Here is a 26,078-nt window from a genome sequence, read left to right as displayed (position 1 = left end):
GACCTGAGGGTCATGCTTCCAAGCGCATACCGCGAAAGAGCAGCAGGTTGCTCATTAAATTCGGAGAGAGGTATGTAGTGTTTTGTGGTGCGACAGGAGGATTTAGAGATGAGTCTGTGCTGGTGAATGAAATGATGGGGAAGGGTTAGTGATGGTGTTACTGATGGTTCAGTTTGGCGGCTGGAGGGAGAGATGGTTGGCATGTTAAAAACGATCTCATCTCGGCCACCTCTGCGGAATCCGTCCTGTCCTGCTGGTGTTTTATGGTTGAATTTTATGGTCTGCTGCACAAGCCCATTAAGCATCTCATATCTTTCCCTGCCTTTGTCAGGTTATCCTTCACACATACATGTAAAGCCATGTACAAACCAGTCTATGTAAGACTTTTGGAGAGATCATCACAGCCTGCCTTACAGTTTGGAAACATACAAATCTGTTTGTAGTTGGTCTGTCTGCATCTTTTGCAAAACAAATATTTAATGGAAATGTCTTTCAAAGAACTTTTCAGAGGGTAATCTTTGTTGATTCACTACTGTTATCACAAAACCAGAGTGGTCACCAACGACACACACACACACACTAACATACCACTAGTGTGTCCTTTTCTGTTTGGATAAATAAGCCCTTGTTATGTGCTGTGTGTAGTATATACAGCCTAACCAGGAAACCTGTCAGGCAGTTATCTGTCTCAGCTATGCACACCTGAGGGAAAAGGATACAGACTACTGCATATGTGAGCAGGTCTCAATCAAAGCCACAAGCTGCTGCTAGTTTGAGCTCGGCTGGTTTCCCCAGTCAGCCTCAGCACAAACCTACATTGCCAGGGGACACTGAAACCTGTGTTATTACAGGCATCAGGAAACATCCGAAAGAGGAAGTGGTACAGGGTGGGAAAAAACGAATTCTCACTAGGTAATAACAGGGGGGAAAAATCAGGAAGTGAAACAGTTTACATGTGGTGGTGTTTAAAGAGGAGTCTCAAAGCAGAAATTAAGATGTTTTGTCTGTTGTTTACTGTTATGGAAGTTGATTTCTTAATATCCAGAATCTATGTAAACATGAAGAACATGACCAGTGTTTGCCAGATGACAGAGACACACCGTTTGTTCGAATGACCGTTGCACCGTTTTCCTGCAACCAAAAGACCAAAATACTACTAAACCTAAACAACTCATATACTACATGAACACTGCCCTGTCTCTTTCTTTTCTCCATCATAGCACCAGATGCAGAGTAAATAGAACTGTGGTCCTTTGGGCGGGTGTGGCCACATCTTGGTGTAGCTACAAGGCAGCCTGTCATTACTACCACCTCTGGAACAGCACAGGCTGACGATGCATCACTTGGCTTGGGTGTCTCTCGATAGAAATGCAGTGCCAAGCAGAGCATGCTGAGTGTGCACTGGGTGTTTCCAAAGGGATCCTGCTGAATTGACAGCTACCTGTTTTGAGTAAATGGATAAATATTCTGTTAAAATGGATTTTACTATTAGCTGTAAGAAGGGCCACTTATCTTCTAAACAGTTTCATCTTTGGAGCAGTGTTAAAATACAGCACAATAAAAAAGGGCTGCAAAGAAGACAAAGATGATGGCATACAAAATTCAACACAAAAGAACAGCGTGCAACATACAAAAAGCTACATGCAAAACCATTTCATTTCCAGGATGTTTTAACCTTGATTCAGTATTAATCCTGCTCTTTGACATGGCATTCTATGGTCACTCAAATTGACATGCAAGCTGAGGTTTTTGTCAACACACAGTATGTCAGTAAGAGCAGTGTGGGGACATGCCGGCTCAGGTGTGTGTGAGTAAACAGACTGGTGAGGAGGACACGAGAGTAAGGGCAGAGTATGCATCAGGAGGATTGGCCTATTAGGCTCTTCAGGTCTGAAGCTATGCCAAGGAGACCAAGCCAGACTCAATGAAGTGGCTCACCGGAATGTATTTAAGGTCCATGTCTTGGGATGAGTCCTGGGATGGGGTCCTTATAATGCATGTGTCTTCAGTATTGATATAGGTGCTAATGAGACAGATTTGTGTCACCATTGCTGAAGTGGAGGAGTGTTTGTCCTCCATCTCCAAAATTGGAAGTTACCAAAGAACCCATGCATTCATTACTGGCTAAAGGGTCAGGTTTGGGGTGTCGCCCGGCCACAAGCAACATCAAATGAACAGCTGGCTGCTGTATGTCATAGAGACTGACCCACTTTAACACCATCACACACGCAGCATACACTCACAACCCAGTGGTCGACCCAGTTTAACATCCTCTCTTACAAACACACACACACACACTTACCCAAACACTGACCCATTTTAACACGCCCAATCAATATTATCAGCATGGCACCAGTTTTCACCAGGGTTGGGGTCTTCCTCATTGTCGACCATTAATATGCCAACATGCCTGTTGTGAAGTGGGTTAGCCTAATAGTTTTGCATGCATCGTCTAAAAATGTTAGTAGATTGTCATGTGACTCACGCATGGTGTATCTTTTTGTGGTTCAGAATCTATTGAAAGTGTCACAGATATCCAAAGTGAACAACATTTGATTGGTTAGAAATGACCCTGCACATTGATGCGTCGTTATAATCTTTATACTGCAAAATAAGTATTGTTGATAACATTTGGATGACTATCGTGTTTAGTTCAGTTAGGTGTAATCCACTGAACGAAGGCTAAGAGATAAGTACGTGTGGTAGATGGAGAAGTCTGCTATAAATATGGATCAGTTTTACAGCTCTAGCAACGTGTCCTCTTGTGTAGACCAGCAGAACTCCTTGCTTTCCTGAGGCCAAGTGCAGACGGACTCTAGTTTGTCTGAACCCGGTGAACCCCGACTCCGGATAGCCCTATCGTGCAGACGAACGCACTGTATCCGCACTCCCTCGAATCGGGGGTCCAAAGTGAGTAACCTCGAAATCCGATTGCTGTTGGTGTTCGTCTGCACGCTATCCGCATACCTAATTGGATTGCCCCACGTGATCGCATCATTAGACCAGCCAGAACAACGGACACAACCGGCATTATTTAATAACTGAATAGTTTGCCATGGCGCAGTGAGTTTGGTAGCCAGTTATAACAGCTCTCCAGTTTAAAAAAAAATATTCTTCCTATTACCTTGCTCCTTTTCCACGTGAATTTCCCTAACGGGATTAATACAAATGTATCTATCTATCTGTTGTTAGGAAAGGGATGACATTAACAAGCCACACTTTAATCTATCACTGTTTAATCTATTTGCATCAGACCATATTTCAAAAACCAGTTTTTAAAAGTGTCAGCAATAGCCTATATGAGCCAATCTGACGTGAAAAGATTTTTTATTATAGACGGAAGTTTCAAAACAGATGAATGTTACGTTAGCTTTAGTCCTGTCAGACAACGATAGCTACTAGCTAGCGTTAACGTTACTTCAGAGGTAGCCTACAGTACGTGAAGGACAAAGCCCTCAACAATAGCCTACATTTGTTGTTAGTAATAAAACCATGAAATTGGAAGCAATTGTAAACCATGAAACATCCAGGATCCACAGCACTTGCATTGTGGTCTCTCGTGCTCAAGCTCAGCATCTCCATAAAGCACAGGCATTTAAACAACTCAGACATGTCATGTTGCACATTGCTTTGTTGCACTGTTCTAAACTCTTTATTATCAATAACAAATATGATAATTTTTCGCTTAACCTACAGTCTGCTCTTACCAATGATTTTATAAACCACCATAATGTGTTACTGTGCAGATTAAATGTAGGCTAAGCTAAACGTTGCTAGTTGGAGCTCAACTACTGTCATATGTTATTTTGATAGCATGTGTCGGTAGGGAAAACGTATGGCTAAGGAATGTGTATTAAAACCGGATGTCGTCACTTTAATCCGGTCTCTGGTTGGATAAAACTTTTCAACAGAAATGGACAAGGACCTTTACTTTTTAGTTGAGAAGTTGTGTTGATCGCCTGACATGCAAACGATCGGTTTTCTTTAAATTATTATTATTTTTGTGAAGTTATACGGCTTATGTGAATAAAGCTATCTACACAACTTTTTATATGTCTACATTGACTCGGTTAGTTGTCCATGTGGTACACGTAGGTCTTAACTGAAGCTAACGCTTAGACCAACAATCCATTGGAACACATAGTAGCTAGCTAGCCTCGCTGCTAATAAGTCTAACGTTAGCATGCTGATATGAATAGACCCATTATAGTCAGGTGGCTTAATGCTCAATTGACTTGTTAACCGAACTTTTACGAAGTCATACAACTAAACACACAAGTGACTTGTTAACCTATGTCTACATTGACTCGGTTAGTTATTCATGTGGTACACGAATGTTGCAGAATATTGTAGGACTTAACTGAAGCTAACGCTTAGACCAACAATCCATTGGAACACATAGTAGCTAGCTAGCCTCGCTGCTAATAAGTATAACGTCAGCATGCTAATATGAATAGACCCATTATAGTCAGGTGGCTTAATGCTCAATTGACTTGTTAACCGAACTTTTACGAAGTCATACAACTAAACACACAAGTGACTTGTTAACCGAACTTTTACAAAGCTATATGACCAAACACAAAGCTAGCACTGTTAATTCCGCTATAGCTAGCCAGGTCAATTAGCTCGCCTAAGATACTGCAATTTAAGCTAACCAATTACCTAATTTCCCCCAAAACCCATCGATTACGTGTGTTTGTGATGTGTAACATATATCCTTAATCAGTCATTCAAGTTATTAACGTTTATTTACCGCTAGCGATTACACGACACAAGGGTAATTCAATCGCTATTAATGTTGAACTTGAACGTCACACAACATTAAAAGTCAGGCATCGGCATGGTTCCTAAAGAATAAATCAAAGGTCCTTGTCCATTTCTGTTGAAAAGTTTTATCCAACCAGAGACCGGATTAAAGTGACGACATCCGGTTTTAATACACATTCCTTAGCCATACGTTTTCCCTACCGACAGCATGCTCCTGTCTTCTTCTCCGTTTTCTTCAGTTGTCTGTAGCACCAAAGCGCCACCAACAGGCGTGGGGGATGTACTACAGCTGAGTCAATCGGTGCACGCGATTTAAAAAGTTGATATGTGTGAAAAATGAACCCGGGTTCAGGCAAACTAGAGTCCGTCTGCATGGGGTCTGAGATGGCCTGTTTATTGTCTCCTTTTTTGTCCTTGTCTTTGAGGTTTTATGTATAACTCTTTGCCGGGAATGTCGGTTAATAGATTATCTTATTGATAGATCTGTGTTCATTTTTTATCAGAATGACATTTGACCTAAATATTGGCCTGTTTCTTGGGTCTTTGGGATAGGATTAGATTGGGTGGGCTTTCACAACAGGCTTCGGATCAACGTGATAATAAACCTCTGACTACATGTGTGAGAGGACAGCACTGTGGGTGCCATGGTCCACCGCAGACACACTCACACACACACATACACACCCCTAAATCTGCGGGCCATCTGCACCCCGTCATCTTAAGGAGCGGTTGTGTAACCTCCTCCAGGATAATCAGTCTTAGGCTAAGCACCGCAGGTCATGTGATTCGCCTGGACATCAGGGGCACGAGCAGGGCCATCCCTCCTGCCGTAATACACAAATGGGCTGTGCCTCACACACATAGCAGGTGTTTTAAAAAGACATACACACAGAAAGTGATCCAGCTCTCTACACACACAAATACACATGCATAAATATATATATATCAAACGATTTTGTTTTTGCATACAATTCAATTTTCTGGTCTCCAACTAAATCACACTCAAAACATTAACCTCACTTAGTTAGTGTTCCTGATTTCAGTGGGTTCTTTTTTTTTTTTTTATACGCATCTAAAATTGATGGAATAAAGAAACTCCACATAGCTCTTATTAAAAGGACATCCACGAAGCCCTCGGGCACCTGTGCCCTCAATAAAGAAGTGCTTTATCACTGGGATACTGGCTAGTAAACAGGAATGTACTGCTGTGTTCATTCTGTTGGTTCTCTGTCGTCTGGGTTTTCAGTCTAGTCCTCTACATTGTGGAAAGGAATCTACCGGTACTTTACCTTGATGGTGGTTTTCTTGAAGTTTTCCAAAACAACTTTGAAGGATCTGGTTTTCTGTCTTGCCAGCAAGTCAACCAGTCTTGATCACCTCTCACCTACTATACTTCTTTTATCTCACCTGTATCTCACCTCTTTAGCGTCACCCGTCTCAGTTGTCGTAATATAAACCTTTACCTATCTCATCTTTCACCCATCACCTTACGCACATCTCACCATCATGTCTCATTTAACCCTCATCAGCTCTCACCTGTCTCATCCAATGCCTCTCAGCTGTGTACACATCATGGCTCACCTGTCCCCATTACTCACCACCTGCCTCCCTCATCTGTGTCACTTGTATGTTAATTGTAGAAACCATTCCAGTGTTAAAATAATCTGATATTAAGGACCCGTTGACACTATTTGCTGATTTTAGGCGGCCATTGATACAATAACATTGATACTTAAGGGCAAAAACGTAGCATTGTGAATTTGAACGATGTATGCAGAATGCTTTATGCTGCTGGCAGGAGGTATCTTCTGGGCTTGATGCTTGAGACTTTAATGTTTGCATTCATCAATTCTTGGTTTACATGTGGAACATCAACAAATCAATTGAGAGTATAGAAGGTGAAAAAAGGGTTTGATTATTGGCTGATTGGCATGTTTTAGGAAAGCGTCTAAATTGCCTATTTAAGTTACCCGGTCTGTTTGTTCAATCTATGTGTGTGTGCGCTGACTCGTACTTGTTTGTGTTGATATTGACCCTTACTTGTTTGCAAGTGTGTGCCTTCGTGATTGACGTGCTTTAAGTAAGCCGCTAAATTGCTTCTGTCTTTTCTCCCAAAACTGCTTGTCTTGTGTCCTGACACCTGCTCCCATGTGTGTTTTCAGATCCGTGTGTGCGCGCGTGTGCTTACACCAGCTTGTGCGATACTGACCAGATATAGTCTGTGAGCCCGTGTTTATGTGTGTCCCTATTTATGTGTGTGTGTGTACATGTGTGACTCCTGCTTATACATGAGCTGACCCAAGCTTATATTTATGTGTATGTGCATTGTCCCCTCTGTGTGTATTTTAGTGTGTGTGTGGGAAGGTGTGTGAGATTGCTCACACCTGCTTTTGTGTGTGCTGACCCCAGCTCATCTCTCTCTCTCTCTCTCTGTGTGGTTGTGTGTGTGTGTGTGTGTGTTGTGTTCCCTGACAGGTGTCCAGGATGAGCTGGATCGGAGGCTGCTGACTCCCCTCCGGAGCGTGGGCCTCTGCCCGGCAGATCGCCCCCGCCGCCCCCCTGACGCAGTGTCCCACCCACCCAGCCATCTGCCCACCTAAGCCCTCCACCCCACCAAGCCAACATGCTGATCAAGGAGTACCGAATCCCCATGCCCCTTAGCGTGGAGGAGTACCGCATCGCTCAGCTCTACATGATCCAGGTGGGCTCAGCAGAGGGGAACAGCAGGAAGGCGCCAGGGCGCTTCAGTGGGGAGGGGGGGGGGGGGAGGGGGAGGGGCGTGAATGTAAATCACACCGGTCCTCTGGTGGCCTCCAGTCGATTGGAAGGTGGGGTGGGGTGGCAGATGGTTCAAAGATCTATGTTGGCAAGGCTCACAGGAAATGCACACCTGACTAAAATTGTACCTTCACAGTTCCAGTGCAGCACACTAAGTTTCATGGAGACGTCCTTCATCAATAGTCAAAACCAAGCAAGCAGACAAGCAAAGTACCTCTGAGGATGTAATATACTGTATGTGTGCACGTATGTTTACTGTATGTTTGGATGTATTTGTAGTACATGAAGGAGTAAAGGAAATACACAGGATTTTCTTGAAAACTAGAATATTTCTTTTAGAAGTTGGTCTTTAACTGTGCAATTTCAGTACTTCTGAGGCTGAGACGGTACATGCGCTCAGAACCACACACACACACACACACACACATGTACATGCGCACACATGTTTAAATGTATATGGTTGTGTTAAGTGAGAGGTGTTGCTTCTTGGTGTCAACATGACTACTGTGTGTTCCTAGACTTGAGGTCATGATGACCTGTGTTCATTATTTCTTAATGTCAGTGTTTGTCTAATGAGTCCATGGCAAAGCTTGTGTTCTGATTTGATTCAACTGAGGCACAAAAGCTTCAACCAATCTATTATGTTTGAAAACAAAGAACACATTTTTAAGATGAGCCTTGAGCCTTGTTTTTAAGATGCGAGTTTTATTTGCTGATTTTTACCTGCGTCAGTTCTAATAGCCATTGCACTAGTGTATTGTATCGTGTATTGTAGTGCATCCGGCTACATTTTAGCAAGATCCTAGGCAAGATCAAACCAAAGCTGTTGTGTGTACTGTGGCAATCTGATGATCTCGTACACACCAAATGGGCTTTCATGTAACTTTAATGAAGTGGAACTGCCACCGCAAAATGCCCATTTCCTAGCCCCACTTCCTCTCCCCCAGATGGGCGTATTTACCCGGTGGGGAGACTCACCGTCCACATTCATAATAAAACACCGTAATTATTACGCCACTAATTGCACTGGGACTCCTAACTGGGTCCCTTGCCACTGTGAAGGCCCAAAACGACTTTGAGCAAAACACATTGCAAAGTCATGATTTCCAGTACCAATAGGGATTAGAATGTTGTTAACTAAAGGCTCCAGTTGATTATTAAAAACTGAACTCAAGTGACCACTGACCGTAACCTTAATGGCTGTCAGTTATATTCTAAATCAGCATGGTGAAAAATCTGGAATGACTTGAGGAAAAAAAAAAAAAAAAAAAAAGCTAGTAGATAATAGTTAGATGACGGCTAAAAGGAACGTCTGGGGCGGTGGGCACGGGGCCGAGTTGTCTGTGTCTTCAGAAGCAAATGCAGCGCTGAGCCTTGGGGGTACGGCAGCTGCCCACTTTGGTCAGGTCGCCGTTAATGTGCTGGATTTGGATTTGGATTCATCGTTGAGGGAGTTCCAGTCCACTGCCTTCACATTTCCTCTTTGGCCTCCTGTATTCTGTGTTGTGCCGCATCCTTGGGTTCCCTCAGTACCCTCCTTTCTCTATGTGAAGTTGGGGTGTTTATCTGACAGGACACACTTACATTTTATCTCTGTAGGCAAGCAGGTCCTTTGATTGGATGTAGCAGGTGCTTGCGAGTTGGGAGTTTTCAGATAGTCTGGGCTTCTTAGTGTGTATGTGTCTGTATGTATGTGTGTGTGTGTTTTGCTAGGCTTGCGGTAGTAAACATGTTTTACACTTTGAAGTCCATTATCTGTCTTAGCATGTGTAAAACAACATCATCAGGGTTATTGTAAATACCCATTATTTTAGTATGTAAAAACCCCAGTTACATACACACATACACACATGTGCTGCTGTTACATTACGGGATGAGGTCAGAGGGCATTAAGTGAACTGTCACAGTGACATGTTGTGAGCATCCACAGTCATTGGTGTTGTTATAGCGCTGTCCTGAGAGCTTCAGATGGATGGTGGATGTGGCCTTGCGTTGCCACCACCTGTGTGGAGGAGGACTGGGTTACAGGAAGTTCACTAGTCTCTGGGGATCAGCTGTATTAATTACATTTGCTGTGCTTCAGTCGAGTGGTGGAGTGCTCTATTTAAACTCGACCCGATGTTGATGATGTTAATGATAATGGTTGTGTGTCATTCTCGTGTTTGTGGGTGGTGTGTGTGAGGTGGTGAAATCTAGTGTGTTGTGTCTGTCTGTCTGTGTGCTTGTGTGTCTTTGAGGAGAGGCAGTGAAATCTGGGAGACAGTGTGTGTGTGTGTGTGTGTGTGTGTGTGTGTGTGTGTGAACGCCAGTGTGTCTATGGAGGGAGGAAGTGAAAGTCCGTGTATTTCTAAAAAATAGGTAGGGATATCTGGGAGTGTGTCTGTCTATCTTTAAGTCTGTCTGTGTGTGGAGAGAGGCAGTGTTATCTGGGAGTGTGTGTGTGTGTCTGTCTGCGTGTGTCAGCGTAGCATTCGGAGTCGTCAGCGAGCCCAGCCTCGGCGCTGCAGGATTGCCTCTCTGTTTCATCTGCACCGCGTCACAGCCCAGCTCCCGCTGCCATGGTGACGGGTGACATCAGCAGCAGCGGTGTGGCAGCGGCCGCAGTCATTTGTTTGCGGTGCAGAGGAGGGGAGACGGGAGACGGAGGGAAAGGTCAGGACGAGACAGGCCTGTTGCTACGGCGACGCAACTCTGCTGATTCTGTTATACAGTTTTCCCAGTGTGCCCTGGGGGGGAGGGACTGTGATGAGATGGATGAGGTGTGTGTGTATGTGTGTGTGTGTGTGTAGGGGTGTGGCGGTGATGAGCTAGGGGCTTTCAGACCTCTCCAGACACAGACAGGAGTTTAGTCAGCACAACATCCAACATTCCCCATCCTCTACTCGTCTCCTCTTTTCTGTCGTTCCCCTCCTCTGTTCAGCCTTCTTTCTTTCTTTCTCTCCTTTCCTTTCCTTTCCTCTCCTCTCCTCTCCTCCTCTTCCTATTTTTTCCTCAACCTGGTCCTTTTCTCTTACCCACTCCTCTACTCATCTCTCCTCTGCTACTCAACTACTTTCTTCTCTTCTCTGCTCACTTGTCCTCTCCTTCCTCTCCCCTATTCTCTCCATCTCCACTCCTCTCTCATCTCCCAACCCCTTTTTTTTGTCTCATCTTTCCTCCCTCCCTCCATCAGAGTACTGCTGATGTGCTTTTGGCCAGGCACGCCTCCAAACTGCTGTCATCAGAGAGAGAGAGAGAGAGAGAGGGAGGGGAGGGAAGAAATGCCAGGAGTTCATGAGATCAAACAGCTCATTTTTTAAATGGATTCCATTTTTATTATTATATTTTTCTTTCCTCATATGGATGAAAGTAATGTGCTTTCAGTGAGCTCAGCTTTTTGGAGGAATGCATGGTCTTGACTATTCCCCCAGCCCTGGCAGCCCTAGTTTAATTTCATTAAAGCCTGCCTAGTCAACTTCACTTCAATTCAATCTAATTTGCACTGTTTTTTTTTATACAAAAGACATACCAATAGACCTTTTTTTTTGCAAAGAATCAGAGTTTAGGTCAGAAGAAAGGAAACCAAAAACGAGGAAGAAAAGGAGAGAAATGACAGGTATTGCAGAAGGTCCAAACATGGCGGATCAATAGCCATCCAATCATGCCTTCTCCAGTGATTGATGTGCTGGCCACACAAACAGTCAAGGCCATCAACACGCCAAAACCCAGAAAGTACCAAAGAAGCACAAACAGACTACAGCATGCTCTGCTGCTCAGGATGCCAAAGCAATTTCACTTCCCTATGCAGCCAAAAGCATAGGTGTGTTCAACCTTTTCTCAGTATAGTCAGTGCAGGGTAACCTTCCCTAAATGTTCACCTCACGACAGTGTTCATGTACAGCAGGTGCACAGCAAGAGTGCACAAAGTGCAGCACTGTGCTCTGGCGTACCCGAGGAATGGGACAAGCAACGACTCAAGTGTGGCTCAAGTGTAGATAATGAGATAAGTGGCCCTGCTTTGCAGAAAGTGTCCATAGGCACCAGGTACTTAAGAAGTCATTGAGAAGTATCGATGGAATGCACTTCTCTTTTTTCACACGTGGTGTTAGATGATGCACTTGATGAGTCATGGGTAATGTCTACTTTAAATGAGAAGTACCAATAAATATTTCCACCATGTGTACATAGGATTATTTTGTACAATTATAATACCCATTTTAAAGTAGGGCCGATCATCTGACTGGTTACTCACCAGCTAGCGTTTGACCTGGTGAGGCTGACCATTCTGCCATATGTACATAGGATTATTTGTTACTTTTATTACTTATGTACACTGTAATATTTGGTTTAAGGTAGGACTGATCGTCAGGCTGGTTACTCACCAAAAATGTTGGTTTGTTAATAAACCTCTAGAGGTCTTCACTGTTCGTTAGTTTGGTGAGTCATGGGTTCTGTCACAGGAGACTCTTTGCTCCAGCTGAGTGTTCGTAATTAATGGGGAAGGCACATTATTTGCATGGGTGGACTTTGAAGAGATAATTTGGGCAAAAGTGTCTCTGTTAATTAAAGATGGCGGCTTACTCAGTGGTGTGGAATACAGGAGCTTATTGCCTTCCTCTGTGTAGTCGGGTTTTATTAAGCGCCATCCTTTTGTGTGTGAGTGACAGACGTGTTTGTTCTTTGAGGGTGTTGTCCATCAAAATCTTCAGGGAACTCTCATCATTTGTTATTCCCCTCATGCACAGAGCCTAAAGACAAGCAGAGAAAAAAACCTTGATGCTAAAAACTACTTTGCTGTTGGAAGTGTTGTGGAGACCACTGTGAATAGTTTTGGGGGCTTGGGTGCATTATTGTGTTTTTGTGCGCTGCGGCCTCATTTTGGAGGTGAACAGCCAAAAGTTTGTGTGATGTTGTCTCTGCCAGTGTCTGAGTCAGTGGAATGTGTTAGCGCTGGAACAGGATCTGAAGTTAGAGAGCTGGAGATGTTCTCGCATTAGTTGTCTGGTGTGGTTCTGGTGTCCGTGGGCTGATGAGATTCTGGACTGGTTCTGCTGTCAGTGGGCTAAAGTGCTAAATTAGCATGTGCAAATACAGCCTCAGCAACTGTCTGGATATACAAGCATGTATTTGTGTGTGTGTTTGTGTAGTGAGTGTGTGTGTGTGTGTGTGTGTGTGTGTGTGTTTTGTATGTGGACATGGGAGCATGTGTTTGTGTGTGTGTGTGTGTGCACACTTATATGTGTATGTGTCTGTGTGCGAATCTGTGTTCGTGGTGTGCATGTGAGGGGAAGTGTGTGTGAGTGTGTGTGTGTGTGTGTCTGTGTAGGCCTAAGTGCTGAAAGCAGGCGGGCGGTGTCTGCTCCTTAATGAAAAGCTGGAGCAGTAATGGAGCCTGTGATTTGTCAGGCGCCACAGACACAGACAGCCTCAGCAGAACTCCTCCTGCTGGCCAAACACATCAGATTCCAACTGCTCTTATGACTCCCACAACGGATAAAAAGCCCTGAGCGGACTGTAGACCTCTAAATGAGAGGGGTTTTACATTAGCACAGACTGTGGCCAACCTTTGACTGAGAGAAAGACAGTGATTTAAAAAGGTTTTGGTAAATTCTTTGGCAAAACATATGAGAAGGCCACATGCAAAAGCACTGCCACAACAAACACATAATGGGCTGAAAGAGATTGTGCAGTTAAGGGTCTCTTACAAGATGCTTGTATTGTAGTGTCTGTTTTCATGTTCTGCCCAATAAGAAGCAGATACTTTCATCCAGGGCTCTTTCAAGCAACTCTCGGCTTCCACTCACTGGCTACATGCCCACCTTCTGTGGATTAGATGGCCCAGTGGGCTGTCTGCTTTTGGTCACCACCTGCTGAAGACTTAAGGTATTAGATCACGATTTAATACTGTTTCAGCTCACGGATCGTCTCAACACGAGCCCTGGAATAAGTACAGCGTTTTTTCAGGATCCGTCTGGAAATCATTTTTAATGAATGAAAATGAGAGTTAGGAGAGTTGCAGGGGCCGCCGCTGATGTGGTGATGTCTTGTGTGCTTCAGCCTGTACAGCTCTTTCTCTCATGCAAGTCATGCTACATGCTCTCAGCCTTCATGTCACACAAAACGCTTGCTGTCTTGCCTTGAGTCTGTCTCCCAACTGAATTTGAACTTTGGAAGTGCAGTGGGGGCTGCTTTCCGTCTTGATCTTTGCTGTCATTCTTTCCTTAGAGGATGGAGACAGCCTTCTCCACCGGTGGACCAGTTATAAATTGGTTAAGGTGCCCAACTGACTAGTCTGTGTTTCAAGGGAGTTCACCTGCCCTCACATTACGTTTATCAGAAATCTATCCTCGGTGTGGGGGTGATATAACACTGTCCCCAAACCTATAAAACAACCTGTTCACTGGGCTGTGAGGCATAAAACATCCACACACGTAGTCTGCTTGTCTGGGGCACCCTGGGTAATAATTTGTCTAGATCTCTCCACATCCCTGTGCATGGTCAGTAAATCTTACCCCTCTCTCTCTCTGTCCCTTCTCTCTCCCCCATTGCAGAAGAAGAGTCGAGAGGAGAGCTGTGGGGAAGGCAGTGGGGTGGAGATCCTGGAGAACCGGCCCTACACTGACGGGCCCGGCGGGGAGGGCCAGTACACGCACAAGGTGTACCACATCGGCCAGCACATCCCCGGCTGGTTCCGCTCCATCCTGCCCAAGGCCGCGCTGCGCGTTGAGGAAGAATCCTGGAATGCCTACCCTTACACACGCACGCGGTAAGATCCGATATACACACAGAAAATACACACACAAACACACACACACATATTCACCTACATACACACACGCACATACATCTGCATACAGACATATACATACACGCATATTCACTTGTGTGTGGTACACACACACACACACACACACACACACACACACTTGCATCCTACAACGTTGTCAGACACACTGTAATGGACGTCCATCCCGCCATGTCCTGTCCCACAGCTACACGTGTCCGTTTGTGGAGAAGTTCTCCATTGACATTGAGACGTACTACAAGCCGGACACAGGGATCAAAGAGGATGTCTTCAACCTGTCCTCGTCAGACAAACGCGAGAGAACCGTAGGTACGGATGACCCTGATCACCAGCTGAGAGGCAGAAAAGACCCGATGAAGCAGCATGTGTCCATATGTCTTCTGACTGATCTGTATATATGCACAGGCATTTTTGAAAGAACCACATGCATCAGTATTCTGCGTATTGTATAGAGGGTAGTCAGGAATGTGTGTTTGTGTGTGTGTGTGTGTGTGTGTGTGTGTGTGTTTGTGTGTGTGTGTGTGTGTGTGTGTGTGTGTGTGTGTGTGTATGTGTGGATGCTCCTGCAGGAGAGCAGTGGTTGCCTCTAGTCCTGTAGGGCTGCTGCTGCTGCTGTGTTTAAGATGCAGACAGCGTCCCGAGTGCCTGCTGTTGTGTTGTTGCACAGTATGAGAGCGCACTGATGCACCCTGGGATAGTGCTGGCTGCTGTCTGTTGTCTGTGCAGGGCTGAGCTCCTGAGGTGGGGGGGGGGGGGGTGTCCCGGTCACCCTGTTACATAACAGCCCTGTCTCACGAGGGCACAGATGCACCCCTAAGTGGCGCCCGACAGTACTGCACCACTAGCAGGTCCCTCTCATCAAAGCAGAAACAGCAGGGGACTGAAGCAGACTGATTTCATCAAGTTTCATGTTTGTCTTTTGTTTGGTCGTATTGAACTTGTCCTGTGATCACACATGGTCTGTGATGAGCAGAGGTCTAAAGATTTACGATTTATTTGAATATATAAGACCTGCCGTGCATTTTGCTAATTGATTTTTTATTCAATCTCCTTAGATTTTTTTTTTCTGTATGGCAAGATTGTTGACTCATACTGACTAGTTTCTACTTCTATATCTCCATTTCTATGTTATTGTTATATATTGTTATATATGTATTTCTATTTTTCAATTTAGTTTCAACTTGATCCTGGGTTTTCCTTATCTGGCTGTTTGTGACCAAGTGTTGATACTGAATGTGTATGATCATCATAGATCCCATAGACATTGTGAAAGACCCCATCGCCCCTCACGAGTACCTCGCGGAGGAGGACCCCCGCTTGTACACGTCAGAGAAAACCCTGAGGGGGCCCCTGATGGATGACTGGATCCAGCAGATCGAGGACAACCCGGGCAAGAGTCCCGTCATGTGCGCCTACAAGCTGTGCAAGGTGGAGTTCCGCTACTGGGGCATGCAGTCCAAGATTGAGCGCTTCATCCATGATGTGGGTATGTATCCATGGCAACCGGAAGACATTCCACCTGGGCCTACAGACCATTTTCTAGAAACCTGTTTCATCAACAGGGTTATGTTCCTATCTGTGTGTGTGGTTGTGTGTGTTTGATGTGTGTGTGCACGCGTGCGTGTGTGTGTACGCGTGCGTGTGTGTGTGAGTTTCTGTCAGTGTCTGACCAGTGTATTAATCATTAAACCGATCTTAATGAAAGTGCATCTGACATAATCCGTTGTCCCCACAACATACACACACACACACACACTCACAGACAAACAGGAGCTGAGTTTGTTCAGGAGCTTTCCTGTACTTTAATTCAATCACTCCTCCACAGCTGCTGACAGCTCACTGTCGTCATAAACTGAAAGGAAGCAGACAGTGCCATACAGTGGGGTGTTTACACTGTCGCTCACCAGTCTTTGTGAGCAGCATTGTGAGGCTGATACTGCACTGATAACATAGTTTGCAGAGTGGGGGATCCTGGAGGAAATGTGTTATCAGTGAACAGTTATCAACAGAGAGTTGCCTCCTGTTGGGGTTTCAGTGCTGCTGTGTAATTAGCCTCCTCCTGTATAGTTTGACCGAAAAATGTTGAACTGTTTTAATTTTAAATAATTGTATTTACTGAGTGTGGCTACAGTCTGTGCTGAAGTGAAAGATAGACCGTGTTTTCAATGAAAGGCTCTCAGGTTGAACCCTCATTAATGAGTTAATAGAAAGCCTCCTGAGACCGACCCCTGGTGCTGAGGGTACATGACAGTCCCTGTGGGCTGCATCAGAGCAGCTGTGGCTTCTACATGAGGACGACACCCGACAACCTTTTCTCTTAATGGGGGTTTATTTGTGTGTCTGTGTGTGTGTGTGTGTGTGTGTGTGTGTGTGTGAGTGTGTGTGAGTGTTTGCATGAGGTGTTGTGTTTCTCCTCTGAGACTTCTGAGACCTCTCACACACACACGCACACACACACACTCATAATCAAACACTCACGCACACTCACACACACACACACACACACACACACACACACACTCATAATCAGATACACATACGCAATCACATACTCCTGGATCAAGAGGCTGCAACAGTGATGCCGTCGAACCCTCTTTGTGTTTGTATGTGTGTAATGTGACTGGTTAAGGCATACAAATTAGACAGGGATGCAGTCCAAATGTGTCATTGTGTGCGTGTGTGTGTTTGTGTGTGTGTATGTCTCTGGCCTTCTGTATTTTTGATGTATATGTATGTGTTTCAGGCATAAGCAAATGTGTGTGTGTTTCTCTGTGTGTGTGTGTGTGTTTTGTGTGTATGTGATTGTCTGTTCCAGGCCTGCGTAAAGTGATGGTGCGTGCTCACAGGCAGGCATGGTGCTGGCAGGACGAGTGGTACGGCCTGACCATCGAGGACATCCGGCAATTGGAGCTGGAGACGCAACTAGCGCTGGCGGCTAAGATGGCCCAGTACAGCTGCAACGAAGAGGGCGGAGAGGCCAAGGGCACGGACCCCGCCCCTGACCAGCAGCCGGAGGACAAGCAGCCAATCAGCACGACCGAGGCAGAGGAGTCGGGGCGGAGCTCGGGGGACACCCTACAGGCGAGAGGGGAGCTCACCAAGCAGTGGTCCACCTCCTCGCGCTCCTCACGCTCCTCAAAGAGGGGGGGTGAGTACTAAATGCAGGCTCCAGGTAGCCAAAATCCAGAAGATCTTTCCCGGTATCAAAGTGTGCCAGCATGCCAACTTCCAGAACTTCTTGCAACAACAGGCTTCTTCACATAAAACAGGTTAATTCACATGCCCCCAAGTAATCTGTGAGCGCTTCAGCCATAACCACTGGCTCGCCTTTTCAGCAGCCTCAGACGTCCTTTAAAGCTCCTTTGAGTGACCATCCTCGAAAGCCAAAATCCAACAGAAGCCATGTGGTTGATTTAGCTACTATCTCTAGCACCTATCTCCACCGGTCTTGTGCGTGCTTCCCAACGTTGTTTCCTAGCTTCCGCAACTAGTTCTTCCTTTAAACGACTTCCTCATCGAAGGGAATCATTAACTCAAAGTTAACTAAAGCAAACAATGCACTCACACTCAGAATATAACACCATGTCTGGTCTCATAGCAGTCACAATAATAGACTCTGGAAGTTGGCTTCCGAAATAGAAATCTCTACTCCCGCGCTCTGCCCCATTTGCCAGTACTGTTTGTGCATACCTGGTGTCCACTTTCTGTCCCTCTCGCACAAAAGGATTAGACTAAAGTACGATCTGTTTCTTGTTTAAAATCAGCCAATTCCAGTTAGGTTTTAAATTGGTTCAAATAAAGTGCTGTCAATTAAAGTAATTGTAATAATGAAAAACTTGCCAATCCTTCATGCTTCAGGGACGGCACTTTTTCAATTTTCAATTGGCTGTAGGGAAACAGCGGGAATAGAGAAAGTAGGAAAAGATAAATGGTGTCAAATTACTTTAGAGTTCTGTGATTCAAAATCATCAGTTTAGCGAAAGTAGTTTAGCAAAAAACTTACAGAGCAGAAAAAGTATTGGCAAACACTGATGTCAAAATCCATATCCAATTTTCATAGCAGTGCATCACTAGAAGGCACCCTTCCAACAGCACATGGATTTCAGTGCCAAAGCTAATGAATCTTTATTAACATTTCAAACTTTGAAATCTTGAAATTAGATTTTTCTTTACTTCACTTTGATTATTTTGCAACTCATACCACTGTTTCTCTCCACCTTTTCTGCCCCCTCTTCTTCCTCCCCCTCTTCTCCTTTGCCCCTTCCTCTCCTTATCCCCCTCTCCCTCTCCTCACCGATCCATCGCTCTGCTTCTCCCTCTGTAGCAGGAAGCCCGTCTAGTCATAGCCTGTCCGAGTGGCGTATGCAGAGCATAGCTCGAGACTCAGATGACAGCACAGACGATGAGTTCTTTGATGCCCCTGGTAATTGCACTTCTCTTTTCCAATTCTACTGCTGTGAAGAAACTCAAATGTCTGGCAACCTCTAGTAATGAGTAGTGCAAATAGAAACAGATTGGAGTATGGGCAGACTGATTGTTGCTGTGTGAGTTTGGCTGCTAGAATGAGCCTGATTTTACAGTCATCAAAGGACTGTAGCCAGACATCAACAGCATGTTAGTGACGCATACTTTGCAGGACATTTTAAGATCTTTAGCTATTTGAAAGTAACCTTTTTCTTCAGACTTTCTAGCATAGTATGGCTGACATACTCGTGTTGGACAGTTGTGGACAGGGCCTGAAACTCCACTCTATGCTCTCACTCTATGCTCTACTATATGTGTATCCTTCCCAGAAGACTTCTCTGATAATGAGGAGATTTTCGACAAGGAGATCACCAAATGGAACTCCACTGACCTGATGGATAAGATCGAAACAACAGACACTGATGAATCACATGGTATGAGTAACACACATTGACTTCAAATGGCTCATTGCTAACAGTTGATAGCCTTGTGCGGTCTGTGGGTGCAGTGCGCTCTTAACTATGGGTCAGGCTTTTTCAAAACTGAGTGTGTTCCAGTTAAACCTCAGTATCCAAGTGAACTATGCTCCATGTTCTTTTACCAATACTAATTTTATTCATAGCCGGTGTTCATCCTTTTTTGTTGGACAGGTGACTTGTATCCCGAACCTGGGGGGGATTTTGTGGAACCGCCTAGTGTGGAAAGGGTCACTGAGGTTTGTATTATTTCTATGTCACACAAACCATCATATTCAATCTCTCCATGTTCAATGTCTACATGGTCTTTCCCTGGCTGTTCTACAACTTTTGAACATGGATAATATTTAATCTGTCACGTCAGCAAACATTCGCAGAAAACTCATTTTGAATGTGTGTAGTCCTGCATAAAAGGATTTGTAAACCTAAACCCTCATTATTCTGTATTATTCACTAACCCTAGCTTTAACATAAAACTTAATGAAAGAGGGAGTATGAGCGTGTAGTATAGTAGTGCAAGTAAACACAAGAACACAAGGCGCTGAAACAGCCTGTGGAGGGATAAGCTGTCTAAGGATAATTAGGATGAGAGGAGGCCTTCTGTTTTGAAGGTCATATGAAGGCCACTTGAAGGCCATGTTCTCATGATGCATGAGAGATTCTGGAGTTCCTCAGAGAGTTGAGGGGAGGGAAAGCCCCAAGCACAGAGATCCTCTGGAGAGCCTCCTCAGCGTTCATCTGTTCTCATGCTCAGACGCTGCGGCCGGTCAAGCACTCCAAACATCACAGACACCACAAACACCACAAATGCTCCAAGCGCCTCCCAGAGATCAGAGTTCACAGGCCTCCAGCTGTGAGTAATCACACAGAGCCAAGTGCATCTTTGGCCTGTGTTTAGTAGCCATAGCCAACCCCTTGTAGACTCCCCGATCTGCCAGTCATCTTTAGGATTCCCTAGTTGACTAGACAGCTGTGTATGTATGTTAGTGTGTACACTTGTGGTATATTCGTTTCGACAGAGATTGTGTGTCTGAAATTTCAAAGCTGCCCCTAAAGTTAGTTTTTCTGATCAGAGGCAATTGTAGTGTTGACATGTTATTTCATGTAGATAGATGTAATACAGTTACACTTCTCTGAGCTCTGTTATCTTTGCTTGCTAATATCGGTCATTTCTAAGGTCACAATGGACATTTTGTCCACAATGGACTTAAAAAAAAACAAGTTGGGTGGCATCTGTCCAACATCTTGTACAGTTCGGGTAGAGACTGGTATGGTTGATTGGTAAGATATGGTTGATTGAGAGGATTAGGTGTAGTTTAGGTTAATGACTAGATTTAGGTTGCTGTGGGGTCAGCTGGTGAGAGGTGTATAGAGGGGCTCTGTCCATGTTGCTGAAGTGCCTTCCCTGTTCCTGTTAGACTAGTGAATGTGAATCTTATTGGTTTGCCTTATCCCCAGTTTCCGTGGACTGCTATGGACATGCACTGCAGACCTTGCTTGGCACGTGTGCAGTTTGTGCCACGTGGATGTGTTCTCACTCCATTTGTAAACTGCACATAGTCTGGTGTGGTAGCATCAGCAGTGCACCAACCAAGCTGCTTCTCTGACATCATAGGTTTCATTGCAAGAAGGTTTCTGAAGAACCCATCCAATCCACAGTGTTGCAGTGTAGAGCTATTTTATCAGCAATCAACAATTGTATCATTGTATCAGCAATCTTAGCATCAGGATGTAACTTTTACATTGTGTACCCTTCAACATTACTAATGTTGTCTAGCTCCTCCCCCCTTTGGTTCGATTCCATTTAGATATCAACCTCTTCTCAGTGTAAGATGTAGTTTTTGTCATTCCTATTTCTTCCTATTTTTGTATTATTTTGTACAAATACATCTCACTCTCTATCCCTCTCTCCATCTCTTGTTCTTAGCCTGCTTCACCCGCCCGCCAGTGAAATCTCTCTCTTTCTCTTCCTTTCTTTTCCTTTTCTTTCCATCTTTCTCTCTGTCTCTCTCTCTCAGGATGGATCCTCTCAGCAGTGCTTGCAGCCCTCCAAGATCAACGTGCTCATCTTGGTCCTCCACGGTGGGAACATCCTGGACACCGGGGCCGGTGACCACACCAGCAAGCAGGGCGACCTGAACACGCTGACCACCGCATTCGAGACGGTGATGCGCGTGCACTACCCCACCGCGCTGGGTCGCGTCGCTCTACGCCTGGTGCCCTGCCCGCCCATCTGCGCCGAGGCCTTCTCCCTCGTCTCTCAGTGAGTGTCTGGACTTGCCCAGCTCACACCTCACGGCTCGCATCACTCTGTTCCTCAGGACTCTCAGCACTGTTTTGCATTGCTGTTCTTTAATGGCCACATCTATTTCCTCTCTGTTTCTCTCTCTGTGTCTTACTTCTCTCTTCCTTGTAATGTTCTACTCTCTATAATAAATAAGTAAGTGGCCACAGATATTGCAGTAAGCTCCTGCTGCTGCTGTGGATGTACAGTCAGACCCATGTCCCTCTCCTCTCCTCACAGTTTGAGTCCGTACAGCTATGACGAGGGCTGCTTGTCTAACAGTCAAGACCACATCCCCCTCGCCGCCCTGCCTCTGCTGGCGACCTCCGCACCCCAGTACCAGGAGGCGGTCGCCACGGTAATCACACGGGCCAACCAGGTGTACAGCGACTTCATCAAGTCTGCCGAAGGGGCCTCCTTTTCTGGTCAGGTGAGTGCAGGCTTTAGCACCAACCAGACCACTATCTGGATTTTGTTTGGTACAAAGTGATCTGTTTGCTTTTTGTAGATGTTGCAGATATTACTTAGTAAATGGAATATTCATTAGTAATCTGTATCTGTCCGGTCTTATAGGTGAAATATTTTTTTAACATGAAGTTAAAATACAGTTGATTAAAAACCAATTTTATTTTATTCTGGAGTTTCCATTGATTTCAAAATGTAAGTCAAAGTGTAGATGAAGACTCGATGACTGGTGCACCCCTCTGTTGCAGGTGTGTGTGATCGGAGACTGTGTGGGTGGCATCCTGGCATTTGACGCTCTGTGCAGCAGCAACGTGAGTGTGTGTGAGAGTCAGTGTAGCAGCAGGAGAACCAGCATCGTCAGTGTGCACGTGAGTTTGATTTTTAGCACCACCTTTCATCCCAAACGGGCAGGATGCATCAGCACACTCAGGCAACACTCAGGCCATGTGTCTCAAATGGGAAACAACCTAAACACCTTTAAAAATTAAAACCCCATCTGATCTTATTAGACATACTTGACACAATCACTCACACACACACACACACACACACACACACACACACCTATACACACCTATGTACACACACACACTCACACACACAGACACACACGCACACACACACATATATACATATACATATACATATTTAATACACACACACAAACACACACACACACTTTTACATGTACACTGTTTTATTCCCCAGGACCATGATCTGCTGTCTCCGGCTCTGCTGGTGAATTCTGGGCCGTGTGGTACTACTCTGGAGGGCAGTCGCCACCTGAGTCGTAGCAACATCGACATCCCTCGCTGCAGTGGGGCCGAGGAACCACGGAAACAGCTGCCACGGAAACGCAGCGACTCCTCCACCTATGAGTTGGACACTATCAAACAACACCAGGCTTTCCTGTCCAGGTCGGTTGACCACACATACCTAAATAGACAAGCAAACACACCACTTAGATCAAACACAAGATGCTTTACTCACCCAGCACACACACACATACATGATAAAAATAGGGCCAGGCACCTCAATCATTTTTCTTATCTTTTTTTATGAAACACCCTTTATTTTATTATATTCTTTGTGTCATCAGCTACACCTGACCATCGACTTGATTCAGATCTAGTCCAGCCATGTGTTTCAAAAAAGGAATTTTTCTAATTAACTGCCAGAGATTTTTGGTTGTATTTGTGACTTACAGTCTGTATGTCTAAAGGACCTTGTGTGTGTTTGTCTGTGTGTGTGTGTGTCTGTGTGTGTGTGGCTGTGTGTGTGTGTGTGTGTGTGTGTGTGTGTGTGTGTGTAGTCTACACTCCAGTGTGCTGCGCAACGACCCAGGCTCCCGGCGCTCGAGCAGCAGCACCATGCTTGAGGGCGGGGCTTTGGGCAAGTTTGACTTCGAGGTTTCGGACTTCTTCCTGTTTGGCTCCCCACTGGGCCTCGTCCTGGCCCTCAGGAAGACCGTGGTCCCAACGCTGGATGGTACGCATCTGAAGAGAGCCAAAGTCCTCTAAGATACTGGCTTTAGGTGGTCTTTATAGCACAGCTTCACAAACAGACAGTGGCCATGGAATGAGCAGTTTAGTAATAGAGACAGTGGCAATCCGATGGTGTAGTTTGGAGGTCATTTACTGGAGGGTAAAAGTTTGATTTTGGTTTGGTTTTTCCAGACTGTAAGAACTGATCTTTCATAGATAGTCTCTATTAGTAATTAGGGGTGGGAATCTCTTGGCACCTCACGATTCGATTCGATTCCGATTCAGTGGTCAACGATTCGATTCTAAACCGATTATCGATTCTACACCGATTATCGATTCTAAACCGATTATCGATTATCAATTCTAAACCGATAAAACGATTATCGATGCAGTTTGCTACTCAGAGTCTCAAATCACTTCCTACTTTGTGTTGGATAATTAAAGAAAATCAACAGATGAATTACCTTCTCTATTTTTTATTAGAGAAAAAGCTTTCCCTTGTCACAATTATGACTTTCAATGAACAATGCAATAATCGATGCAGCTTGCATTTCAACACAAAATGAATGTGTAAAAAAAAAAAAAAAATTAAATTTAATTTTTTTTTTTTTTTTTTTTTTTTTTTAATTACAAAATCGATTATGAACTTTTCTGAATCGAGACAGAATCGTTCTAGAGAGAATCGAGAGAAATCTCACCCCTATTAGTAATCCTGCCCTTGGGCATACCCCCTCAACACTGACTAATTTGAAGAACTCAAGCCTTTTTCAGTCATAAAAGAGTTTTTAATTGGAGGCTTCCCTTAAGTTATTGTCAGGTAGGGTCACTGTGTCAATTAGACTTTGATGAAGACTTCCTGGTGAATAACTATTTGAGTCTAAATTGAGTCCGTCTCCAGAGACATAATGTTATTCACTTAAGTCTGTCTCTATGCTGGATGAGTTTCTAACCTCCACTCATCCTCTGCTGCAGTGGGCCATCTTCGGCCGGCCTGTCAGCAGGTGTACAACCTTTTCCACCCCGCCGACCCGTCGGCCTCCCGGCTGGAGCCCCTGCTGGAGAAGCGCTTCCACGTGCTGCCGCCCTTCAGTGTGCCCCGCTACCAGCGCTTCCCGCTGGGGGATGGCAACTCCGCCCTGCTGGGTGAGTTTCTCCTCCTGTCTGATGGGACATCGACACACACCGCCATGTTATGGTCCTCTGAATTTCAAATTCTGGCGGCCATTTTATTTGAAAACGTACAAAAATATTTAGAATAAAGTTTATTTATTGCGTTTATTACTTAGTTTGTGCTTCATACCTTTTGCTTTCTTCACTTTAATTGTTTCGTTTCACATAAACATTTAAGTATGTTTGTTCCACTTATTATTTCTTGAACACACCACCACTGTCACTAGACATGAGAACAGTCCAGTGTTAGTGCTATCTAATATTCATCATAGTGTGGGTAAAAGACAGCAAAAATTAACTAGAAATGTGAGCATTTTACAACTGTCACCATAAGGCCAAATAAGGTCTCTGTCTTTAATCATAGATCATTTAAACTGACATGAGGCCAAATGAGGTCTCTATTATAGACATGGATCATTTAAACTGACATAAGGCCAAATGGGGCCACTGTCATCTCTATCTGTAATCATAGATCATTTAAACTGGCATTAGGTGTCCTGTGGAACCTGTGAAATACACACATGTACCACTAGTTGTTTGTCTGATTTTGCTGATTTTTGTCAGTGCAAACTGAACCTGTTCCTCCTGTAGCCGTTAGCATGTTTGTCGGTCGACGCATGTTTTTTTTCTCTGTCTGTTATTTGTCTTTTGTTTCTTTCTTTCTATGTCCTCCCCCCACACACCCCAACGCATCCGCTCTGTGACACCACGACCCCCACCCCCACCCCCGCACCCCTACCTTGCTCACCATCCCTCCCCGGCTGCCAGTGGAGACGATCCAGAGCAGCCCGCAGCTGTTTTTGGACGGGGTGGGTGGCATGCCCCTGCGCTGCTCCGAGGTGGTCAGCGAGACCTCCATCCCTGTGCCCGTGCTGAACTGGCACGCCCCGCCAGGCCCCGTTGAGTGTGTGTAGCCTCTTCTGGTTCAGTCTCCTGTCTGTGTGTAGACCGTGTGTGTGTGTGTGTGTGTGAGGGAGAGCGCGACTGAGAGAGAGTGACACACAGAGAGAAGAGAGAAAGAAATCGTTTAAGTGTCTCTGTGTGTTGATGGGTGTGTTTGTGTGTGAGAGTGTGTGTGTGTGTGTGTGTGTGTTTGTGTGAGTGAGTGAGTGCATGTGTGTGTCTCGTTCTACCTGTCTGCCAATAGTGTTCCTGTTTGTCATCTCAATATGTCTTTTTGTACTCTCCTTTCCCTTTTGTGTGTCTGTGCTTCTGTCTGTTTCTGTTTCCTGTGTGTGCCTTCCTCTACTGCTCTGTGTACTGGGCGACTCGTTAGTATGGTCACCCCAAACTGCCTTTCACCTTAAGCACTGAACTGGAGAAAGAAATGACCCCTATGAAACGGTCCCAGCCAAGGTTTCTTACTCTCAGAAGCTTGTTGGTATGAGGGGGTTACATTAGTGTAC

General features: G+C 45.0%; 1 protein-coding gene across 5 annotated transcripts in view; it reads left to right on the top strand.

Moving 5' to 3' along the window:
* The window catches only part of LOC105900257 (membrane-associated phosphatidylinositol transfer protein 2), a 40,813-nt gene that overhangs the window by 7,772 nt on the left and 6,963 nt on the right, over positions 1-26,078 (top strand). For 3 of the 5 annotated variants that reach the window (XM_031577183.1, XM_031577187.1, XM_031577182.1), the window contains exons 2-17: positions 7,243-7,468; positions 14,076-14,290; positions 14,517-14,638; positions 15,582-15,815; positions 17,145-17,477; positions 18,654-18,752; positions 19,123-19,227; positions 19,444-19,508; positions 20,024-20,122; positions 21,288-21,532; positions 21,794-21,983; positions 22,267-22,386; positions 22,727-22,935; positions 23,331-23,506; positions 24,475-24,645; positions 25,441-25,578. In XM_031577183.1, coding sequence (XP_031433043.1) covers positions 7,391-7,468; positions 14,076-14,290; positions 14,517-14,638; positions 15,582-15,815; positions 17,145-17,477; positions 18,654-18,752; positions 19,123-19,227; positions 19,444-19,508; positions 20,024-20,122; positions 21,288-21,532; positions 21,794-21,983; positions 22,267-22,386; positions 22,727-22,935; positions 23,331-23,506; positions 24,475-24,645; positions 25,441-25,578 — 2,599 coding nt within the window. In that variant the 5' untranslated portion in view covers positions 7,243-7,390. The remainder of the gene's footprint in view (positions 1-7,242; positions 7,469-14,075; positions 14,291-14,516; positions 14,639-15,581; positions 15,816-17,144; positions 17,478-18,653; positions 18,753-19,122; positions 19,228-19,443; positions 19,509-20,023; positions 20,123-21,287; positions 21,533-21,793; positions 21,984-22,266; positions 22,387-22,726; positions 22,936-23,330; positions 23,507-24,474; positions 24,646-25,440; positions 25,579-26,078) is intronic. The other 2 variants (XM_031577184.1, XM_031577185.1) reach the window with 2 other exon arrangements.

Source organism: Clupea harengus, chromosome 12, assembly GCF_900700415.2.
Source record: "Clupea harengus chromosome 12, Ch_v2.0.2, whole genome shotgun sequence".
NCBI lineage: Eukaryota > Metazoa > Chordata > Actinopteri > Clupeiformes > Clupeidae > Clupea > Clupea harengus.
Note: the sequence above shows the minus strand (reverse complement) of the source record. Positions and strands in the feature narration are given on the sequence as shown.